The sequence below is a fragment of the Urocitellus parryii genome, chromosome X (assembly GCF_045843805.1).
Source record: "Urocitellus parryii isolate mUroPar1 chromosome X, mUroPar1.hap1, whole genome shotgun sequence".
NCBI lineage: Eukaryota > Metazoa > Chordata > Mammalia > Rodentia > Sciuridae > Urocitellus > Urocitellus parryii.
The window spans coordinates 18,729,982-18,740,572 of NC_135547.1; the positions used below are offsets into that span (position 1 = coordinate 18,729,982).

The window sequence follows — 10,591 nt, forward strand, 5'->3', positions numbered from 1 at the left end:
CTGGTGCAAGCTTGGTGAGGGAGAAACCCCCATACTTGGCTCAGCAGCAGCATTCTTTCCCCTGACATTTTGGTGGCAGTTCTTCTTGCATGCTGACCTGTAAAGTCTTCCTGTTTGTGTTTTGTGTGGGTGAAACCCCTATAGCAATGCATTGTCCTTCTTGGTGCCCATGCCCTCAGAGGGTGACCATTTGCTTGCTATTTTATGCTCAAGAACCCAGTGGGTTTTTTTTTTTTTTTTTGTACTAGGGATTGAACCCAGGGGCCTTAAGCACTGAGCCATATCCCCAGCCCTTTTTTATTTAGAGACAAGGTCTTACTGAGTTGTTTAGGGCCTCACTAAGCTGCTGAGACTGGCTTTGAACTCTTGATCCTCCTGCCTCAGCCTCCCAAGCCACTGAGATTACAAGCCTGTGCCACTGTGCCTGGCCCCAGTGGCTTTTTAAGGGCCAAAAGGATTGTTTCACTGGCTGACAGATCCTCTTCAGCTCCCTGTGCTGGCCCACTTGATGTACCACCACTTGATGCATCCCAGATCCAATAACCTCGCCCCCAAAGCCTTGTGCATACTGGCTTCAATGGCAGATGCAACACTAAGGTCTAAAAGCAAAAGCAAGAGGGTCCAGCATAGATTTATTTATTGCCAGGTTCTCTTATCCGAGATTAGAACAGCTCTAGAAGAAAGAGAGTTCATACCTTGATAGCTGATGAACATCACCATCGCAACAGAAAAAAATGGTCAACTCAGCTTGCACAACAAGGCTGTTAGGGGCAGCCATCTTGGCTACTGTAGGTAGAAGAATGATTACAGCCTGCAGAACACTGTGCCCCTCACTAGCCCCAAGAGCCTTGGAATCAGAGAGAAATAAAACTAGAAGGAAACTGGCAGGTCATCAGTTCAACACTCATATTTGCCAGATGGACAACTGAAGCTCAGAGAAGGGAGAGATTTGTCAAAGGTGAACTGGTAGGACAGTGGCAGAGCCAGGCGTCAAACCCAGGGCTCCAGACCCTGGGAGAGTGCAGCCTCCTGAAGTACTGCACTAGAAGATTCTGAATAAGGATGGAGAGCTCCAATTCTGTGCTTTGCCCAATGCAGAAAGACTTTCCAACACAAACCAAGCGCAGACGCTAATGACTGACTATTATTTTAAACGGATCATCTAGTATGCAACACAAAGGACATAAAGTCGAAATGAGAGTCAGGGCTGAGTGTGTAATTAGTACAGATTGTTGGGTCTACCCCCTGGGTGTAGTTAAACTGATTACAAATAGAAACAGATTTTTAGATTTAGCATGAAAATCTCCTTGCTGGCCCAGAAGGTTCTCACTGATGATCAACTTCAAGATAGAAACAATTTGTGTACATTTTACAGTATACACCTAGCATAACAAAAATGTATTCTGGAAAATTACTATTAAATATAAAAATATGAATGATTTAAAAGAAAATGGTTTGTATTGTTTATCATAATACATCTGGTTTTTAGCCAACTGAGAAGTTTTATGATTTGATGTAGCTTTAGCTTGTGCAGTTGTTGTTGAATGTGTGCCACTGATCAATCCCCACATACCATTCCAGAGGCTTCTTGTTTTTTTGTTTGTTTGTTTAAGACAAGATGTTTCACAAGTCTCTCCCATTTCGTGTTGTCCTCCATACTGTTAACAATGATCTTTCTGAAAACACAAATCAGATTGTGTGGTTTCCTTACTTAAAATCCTTCAGTGGCTCCCTGTTGCTTACAAATAGATTTTGCATTTCTAATCCTCCATGATTTGACCATTCTTTGTCCTTCCTGCTTTACCTTTCATCACCACCACCCCACACAACATACACACACACACTCATAACCCACAAGAGTGTAGGATCTGTGGTCCTTCACACCATGGATGCTACTTGCTCTTACTGAATATGCCCCACCCACATTCTCCAAGCTTGGTGATTTTGCTCAAAGCAAGCCTTCTGCCTTGGTTAATCATTTCTTTCAACCCTGCCATATGTAGTTCAGTCCATCCTTTTTGGTGTAGATCATATCCAAATTGTTTCAAGAAATCTTCCCAGACTCTACTATTTAGAATTTTTCTCCCTCCCCTTCTAACTCATGCTGTTTGTGCCTTTATTTAATCTATTTCTTCTTTGTGCCAAATATCTCATTGGTTTTTCTATTGGTCTGTTGCCCTTGTCAGAGTGTGAGATTCCTTGAAATATACATGAAATCTTTCTCCAGTCTTCTACTTAAGTGCTAGGAACATCATAGACTAGTGTTGTTTGTTGAATTAAATTGGATTATATTGCCTCTGTCCGGGAATAGAAAGAGGAAATATTTGTCTTTGACCAAAATCCTATTTTCTCAGTCTCCCATAATGCTTCCTTGTTGTACTAGGCTGTTCCCTTCATCTCTATTCCCTGTGATGGTAGCCAAGGCCCAGAGTATGGTTTGATGGGATTCCTGTCTATATACACTACAGGAACACAACTAAGGGGATGGGTGATAACTTTTGCTGTTGCTGAATTGAGAACCTCGGGAAATTTGTAGCCACAGCTTCAGAAGCATAGGGAAGTAGCATCCTGAATATTTCTGGGCCCTTTGATGATAGAAAACTTGGTTTAGCTTTTCTGCCTGGGGTGTCTAATGGCTTTGGCCATTTTGTTGATCTCTTCTGGGAATAGAACAGATAGGATAAAAATTATACAAGCATGGAACATATCTTATTCTAACTAGGACCCCATTTTGGGGGGATACTGGAGATTGAACCCAGGGTGCTAAACCACTGAGCTACATCCCAGCCTCCCACTTTTTTTTTTTTTTTTTTGAGACAGGTTGTTGCTAAGTTGCCTAGGATCTCGATAAATTACTGAGGCTGGATTTGAAGTTGCAATCCTCCTGCCTCAGTCTCCCAAGACATTGGGATTATAGGCATATGCCACCACACTTGGCATGACCCCATTCTTGTGGATAGACACAGTAGGGGATTCACTTGTGTATTTTCATGTGTGCATATAAAAATAAAAATAAATAAAAATTTTAAGAGAAGAACTGATAAGATAATTCCAATTCTGAGTTCCCAAACCTAAAGCTCTTTTTACTATTTTATGAGTTTTACCTAGGCTGCTTAATCAAGTATATGGTTGACTTTTTGTTTGTTTGTTTTGGTATGGGGTATTAAACTCAGGGAAACTCGACCACTGGGGCACATCCTCAGCCATATTTTGTATTTTATTTAGAGACAGGGTCTCACTGAGTTTCTTGGTGCCTTGCAGAGGCTGGCTTTGAACTCGTGACCCTCCTGACTCAGCCTTCTGAGCTTGGGATTATAGGAGTGCAGCACTATGCCCAGCTGTATGTGGTCAATTTTATGTGGAAACACCGACTTTTCTCATGTTTTTTGGAAGTTCTCTTTGGCAGTATATATTTTGCTAATTCAGTTTTATTTCCTAAATAGGAACCTATTACTACTTAGTCACTGAATTCTATTTGGTATATAGAATTTTTCAAGAGGCAGGATAGTTTCATATGAGGTTTAGAGTCAGACGTGGATTGAAATAGCACCTCTACCACTTACCAGGTCTGTAAATATAAGCAAAATAATTAACCTGGGCTGAGCTTCCTCACCAGTAAAATAGGAATTTTAATAACTAATTCCTAATGTGGTAGAGTTTAAATTAAATGAGATAATGTATATGAATAGTATCATACAATGCATGGCATACCATTGAGGAGTCAATAATTAGAGGTCGTTACAATAATTCCCAAAAATAGGGTCCAAGGGATAGAAATTAAAAAGGAGGCCTATGGGCAGAAATAGATCAGAAACTGGTGGATTTAACAGGACTGCTAGGTTTACCATAGCCACTACAGTAAACAAAACTCTTCAGTGTGAGCGGATTATTTGAAGTGCAAAATAAACAGCTGAGTGGTAGCATTAATAGATGTTGTTTCATCTTGATGTTGGGGCATCTTCCAGAAAGGGAATCTGAAAGCCATGCTGAGAGTGCTCTCACAGGTCAACCCTAAAAATACTCCTCTTGACTTAAGTAGAGAAGTTGCTATGAGACCAGGACTGGCCTCTCAGCAGAGTTCAGCCTCGTGTCTCCCCACATTGGAGAAATTCGATCAGGACCTAAGCCTGTGCCATCCTTGCCCACTGACAGCTGACCTCGGCCTTCTTGTGCACCCTGCATAGTTCACCTTTCAGAGAAAGAAGTTTGATTTCCAAGTAGAACATTGCTCCTTGTTCTTTTAATTTTATTTGTGTGTATATATTGGGGGGGGTCTAGATTACTCTCTGCTAAATTGCTTTTCCCTGGGTAATAGAGTTCCCTAGAAAACTTGATTTGGTTTATTATCAGCACTCAGGAAGGAGTTTTTAGAAGTTGTTTTTAGAGGAGTAAAATGTAATCAGATGCACATATATTAAAATTCAGGACATTGTTTCTTTGCACAGTAATGAAAAAGAAATATTATTAATAACAAAAAGGAAAAATATGTCATCAATTATTATAGGAAGATGATTTATTTATTATTGAAAGTAGTAGGAAAAATATCAATACCCATTACATTTAAAAGCTGAGAATATGAACTGTTATGCATTCAGAAATAGAATTAGTGTGCTAAAACAAAACAAGTTTATATGTGCTAGTAACCAAATACATGTAAATTAAAGAAACCTTGAGATTATTATCTTATATGAGCTAAAATCTTTTTTTTTTTTCAATTGAGATACAGTAAAATTGACTCGCTTATCACTGCTGGTGGTGTTATTGATTGTAACAACCCTTTTAGAAAGTGGGGTAACAGTCATTGAAATCAGACCCCCTGGCTTTAATCACCTTGACATTACTGCCCACTCTATCCATTGCCAAGCCCTGGTCTGGGGCCCTGCTTTGCCTGCATCTGACCAGCTGAGCCCCACACTTGCTTCCTGTGACTTACTGAGTGTTTCATGCTCTGTAAGAAGAGCTCTTCCTTCCTCTTCCTTCCTTCCCTCTGTAGAATCCCAGTCATTTCCTCTGGGTCTATTGCTGTTCATCTCAGTGTCCCAAAGGAATCTTTCCATCTCCCTTGGCCACAGGACAGTTGGCTGGTTAATGAGGTTGCTCACATCACATCACCTTCACAAGATATTGAAATAGAAATGTTGACAATAGAGTTTAGAAAAGCCAAGGGAATAGATTTGATCTTTAAGTCCAGAAAAGCAAATCAGAGAAATTGAGCCCTGAGCCAGGGCAAGAAATCTTGAATTTTCTGATATATCACTGTCTGTTTAGATTTGCCCTCTGGCGGACTTTTGCATTACGCCAAGCCAAAGTCTTCCAATCTCTTTTTAGGATCATGAATATCATAAATTTTAGACAGTCAAAGAATGAAAGACCCTTACCCCTTAGCCTTTCCTTAGTCTTAATTTGCTAATATCAGTCCAAATCCTATTATTTAATTTAGCTTTGTTGTGAGTGGTCCCCCACCCCAAGGAAGATGAAAGGACCTTATAGATAAAAGAAGTATTTGAGAAAAATAAAAGAACTGTCGACAGCAAACTATCCTATCTTCAACCTATTAAAACAAAGTTCTCAGGATAAGGCAATCTATATGGGATGCAGGGCCCTGGAAAAGTACACAGGTAGCCCACAGCACTTCCTCCCCTAGCAGCCCACAAGGACACATGTGTGGTCACCCACAGAGCATATCTTGACACCCATGACATCTGGTGAGAATGGTCTTCAATTCAAGCACAGCCTAGCCTAGAAGGAGATGTTGCAAAGGCCCAGGGTGTGGGTGGGGCCAAGGAGATGAGAGGCGTGGCCTGCTCAGTCCACCTTAACCTGATCTCTGGAAGGGACATGTCTAGCTATCTCCTTACACTGTTCCATACACACATTCTTCTCCTCCCCATTTCCTCGCATTCTTTCTTCCACCAAAAGGAAAGAGACAAAGCTGGGGCTTTCAGAGAGAAAAGACAGGTGCTTGAGCTGTGGTTAGTGCACACCAGCTGCTGTACATAATTCTGCATTTCAAATCCTTCTTTTCTTTCTTGCAGAACTGGCTTATGATCTGGACGTTGATGATGCTCCCGGGAGCAAGCAACATGTGAATCAGAAGGACAACGAGCTAACTGCCTCCCACAACCTGGGGAACGCGTTTTCCCCAGTGGAGCTGCTCATCAGCATGGCCATCTCTGTGGTGTGCTGCTTCTTCCTGGTGCACTGACTCAGTGCCCAGCACATGCTGCCTTGTGGCACCCGTGGTCTTCCTCACTAAAGGAGACCACTTTCTTATTTTTTTCTATTTTTTTATCTTGTATACCTCCTCCAGCCATGAAGTAGAGGACTAACCATGTGTTATGTTTTTGAAAATCAAATGGTGTCTTTATGAGGAGGGTCAATTTTAGTGGTAGTATATAGATTGTCCTTTTGCAAAAAAAAAAAAAAGAAAAAAAGAAAAATCCCATCAAGTTGTGCCAAATTATTTTCTATGTTTGGCTTCTAGAACATGGTTACCATGTTTCTGTATCCCCCTATCCTCTCTTTCTCTCTCTCTGCATGGATTTCTTTGGAAAAAAAATAATAAACGTTCAAATAAAAATGTGTTGAGTCTCCTTTTGTACATCGCTGTATGCTTCCCTTCCCTCTCATCTGACTTTCTATTCTGTGTAATCCCATCAGGTGCCAGTGGGGAGGACCTACCTTTCTACCATCTTTTGAGTTTCAATCCTTGTTCCCAAGTTCCATTCAAAGCCCCTCCCTCCCAACACACACCCAGGCCACAATCTGTATCTACAAATCTTAGTTGGTGTGTCTTACCTATAAGACCAAAGGTATCCCCAAAGAGTCTCACAGTCTGATCTCTATTTAAAAATTTCTCTTTGCTAAAAATGCTTTGCCAAAGTAGAAAATCCTCTGCATGGGATGTACAAGTTGCATGATTAATAGTCTCCCTTCCTGCAACCTACGGAGATAGGCAAAGAAATATTTCCCCCAACTTCTTTGCTGCTGTCTCAGGCTTCTTTCCTGTCACCTCTCTCTCTAGGGGTTGCTCATGACAGGACCAACAGTTGCCTCATGTCAGTTTGCATAGTGTTTTAGTCAGCTTTTTGGTCACTGTAACCAAGAAAACCTGACAATAACAATTTTATAGGAGGAAAAACTTATTTGGGGCTCACAGTTTCAGAGGTCTCAGTCCATAGATAACCAACTCCTTTGCTCTAGACCCAAGGTGAGCAGAACATCATGGTGTAAGTGTGTGGTGGAGGAAAGGGTTTCCAAACATCATACCAGGAAGCAGAAAGAGAATCTCTTCACCTCAGTCAAAATACAAACCCCAAAGTCAAGCCCCTAGAGACCCACTTCCTCTAGACACACCCTACCTGCCTATAGTTATCATCCAGCTAAACCATCCAACAGAATCAATGTATTCAGTTGAACCAATCAAGACTGTGATAACCCAAACATTTCACATCTAAACTTTCTTTCATTGTCTCACATCTGCACTTTTGGGGGACACCTCATATTTAAACCATAACACATAGTTTGTCACCAGCAAATCCATGATTTATATAAGAAGCAACTCTCACTCTGGGCCTCATGGAGACTTCTTCAACCTTAATTTCTTCAGAAGCAAGGGTTTGTGTACCTACTAGGTTCCAGGTGCTATTCCTGGAGACATTGGCAAAACAGATTCAATAACTGCTTTCATGGAGCTGACGATCTGGCACCAACACTAATTCCAAAACAAGCTTTCTATGAATTTCAGGCCCAGTATTTATCTTTTAAATTTATTTTTTACACACCCAACATCACAAGTAATAATGGCACTTATGTTTGATTGGACATTCTGCAGTGAAAGAACACCAGAAATAACCAACTTACCATTTTTATCATGTGTAAAATCCTGAGCACATTGCCCTTTTGCCAGATCGGCTCAACAGAGGCATTGCTGATTCCATCTAAAGAATGAGAACTCTCACTCCCATTTGATAAGTATGATAAGAATGGCTCAAATGCGGGGAAAAGGCATGAGCAAAGGTCAAGGAATGGACAGGGAAGTCCCCTTTGATTCTAGGAGGTGGCTCAAGTCAGGATCTCCAGTTTCAGTCTAAAGTCAAGAGGTCACCATGCTGGAAAAAGAAGATATAATGTCACAACTAATCATTCCCCACTTCTGCTGTCCCCAACACACATCACACATCTGTTGGTCTCCTGCAAAGCATACAATTCCTATATCCATTTTCATCCTTTGCAGAAATGCCCACAAACAACCTGGAAATGTTTGATTTAGTCTTCCCTTTAGTTGGTTTTCTTGTAGTTGAGACTACAATCAGTTGTATTCGCTAGTATGACTTCCATGATTTATAGTGGTTGGTAAAACACAAAAGGGAAAGAAGCCATTTGTCTTTGCTTTTAAATTATCTTTTTTTTTTTCTGTATTTGAATGAGGTTCACAAGAACTTTTGGTCTTTGGTTTATGAAACCTAAACACTAAAAAGCTTTGCTCCTTGGACTCAGTCTAATGTTCTAGTAACACCAGACCAGAAGAAGGATTTCAAGCCCAGTTATCATCTAATAACCATCCCTGTTATTCCACAGGAAGGGTTTTATTTAATCTGGCAAAATAATCTGTGGCTTGGAAACCAAATTTTGCCTGTGCCAGTAGGAGAGGGTGGTTTTAAAATCCATTATTTCTCCACTTTGGGAGGCAAAGGGTGTTGTCCGTTATCATACTCTTCCACCACTTCTCCTCTCTAGACTTCAGTTTCCCTAAAGTGGAAGATTGGGACAATATTTTTATCTCAGATTTTATGGCACCATTGGTCCCCAAAAGAAGTACATGTTGGTTCCTCTGCCCAGTGCTGCTCTCATGAATGTGCTGTTCTTGGGCCTTCTCTAGCCTAATATTGTGTTTGACATGCTTCAGTTCCCAGTCCCTGACCCAAGGCAGCCAGTATTTTTTGTTTGTTTTTAATCCAGTGCTTGAAATGTAACCCAGGGCCTTGTACATGGGACACAAGCACTGTACTACTGAGCCATACCTCCAGCCTGACAGCCACTCTTCACCAGAGAGCTTCTGCCAGGGAAGATCCATTCAGGTTGAGTGATGAGGACCAGGAGACAACTTCCCTGTAATGTCCAAGGCCTGCTGCCTTCAGTTACATAGATGGGATTAAAATGGAGAACCACACATATTTACCAAACATGGAGAATCTACCATCTCCAATTGGCCATTCACTATTTCTCAAGAGCCTGTATCAAGCTTTTTCACCATGCCTAAATTTTCATTGCTCCAGTTCAGAATCCAGTTTCTCAGCTAGCTTCTGGCTTTTTATCTTTGAAGTGTTTATTCTACCCTTTGATTTAAACTTTCTACACTTAAATTATGTTAAGATGAATTTTTTGTTGTTAGAAGAGGCCTGGCAGCTAAGAAGTTGCTCATCTTGTTGGAAGTTTCCAGGCCTCTTTTAATCATTGTATGCACATGTGAACTTCCACTGGCTCAAGTTTGGTACTTGAATAAGGTTAATTCATAGAATAATGGATACTGAATCCCTAGTCTAAAAGGAACACTGTGGCTCATTCCACAATCTTTGCTTGATTACCTCCTAAGGCATGGCTCTCACTAGGTTAAAAAGAGGGCTGTAGGGCTGGGGTTGTGGCTTAGTGGTAGAGTGCTTGCCTCACACGTGCGAGGCCCTGGGTTCGTTCTGCAGCACCACATAAAAATAAATAAATAAAGGTATTGTTCCAACCACAACTAAAAAATAAATGTTTTTTTAAAAAGGCTGTTTGCTTGGTGGACAACTCTAATTTTTAGCAAATTTGTTTCTCAAAGGAAATATGTATATACATTCAATATACAAAAATGGGCATGTTACAAAAAAGTATACATTACAAAAGAAATATGTACAAGTAACAAGAATTATAACAATACATCATTATAGAGTTAAAAATAGCTTTTGCCTTATAATTCAATAGTCCTTTGCTACAGTCTGGATATTGAATGTTTACCAAAGGTCCATGTGTTAAAGGTCCATGTGTTAAAGGTCCATATGGATGGTCACCAGCATAGATCTAGGTAGAACCAAGTGGGAGGTCCTCAGGTCACTGGGTGCATGTCCTTAAAGAGGACCATTAGACACCAGCCTCCTTTCTCACCTCAGCTACTATGTGAGCACACACTCCTACCACAATGTTCTGCCTCAACACAGGCACAAAACAATGGAGTCAGTTGATCATGAACTGGATCCTCCAAAACTGTGAATCTGAATGAAACTTTTTTTTCCTTTCTTTTTCTTTGTAGTACTAGAGATTGAACTCAGTGACACTCTACCACTGAGACACATCCACACCCCTTTTTTATTTTTGATACAGAACCTCACTAAGCTACCCAGGCTGGCCTCAAATGTGTGATCATCCTACCTCAATCTCCCAAGTAGCTAGGGTTACAATTATGTGTCACCACACCAAGGAAATGTATTCTTTTGATAAGCAAATTATCTCAGGTATTCTGCTATAGTGATGGAAAGCTGAGTAACAAGCACACAATAGATATCCACTATTAACAATTTTTTTTTGCAGTGCTAACAATCAAATCTAGGGCCTT

General features: G+C 40.7%; 1 protein-coding gene across 1 annotated transcript in view; it reads left to right on the top strand.

The window, feature by feature from the left end:
- The window catches only part of Gpc3 (glypican 3), a 423,699-nt gene extending 417,179 nt beyond the window's left edge, over window positions 1-6,520 (top strand). Inside the window, exon 8 of the mRNA XM_026405602.2 lies at window positions 6,036-6,520. Coding sequence (XP_026261387.1) covers window positions 6,036-6,205 — 170 coding nt within the window. The 3' untranslated portion in view covers window positions 6,206-6,520. The remainder of the gene's footprint in view (window positions 1-6,035) is intronic.
- The last annotated feature ends 4,071 nt before the right edge of the window (window positions 6,521-10,591 follow it).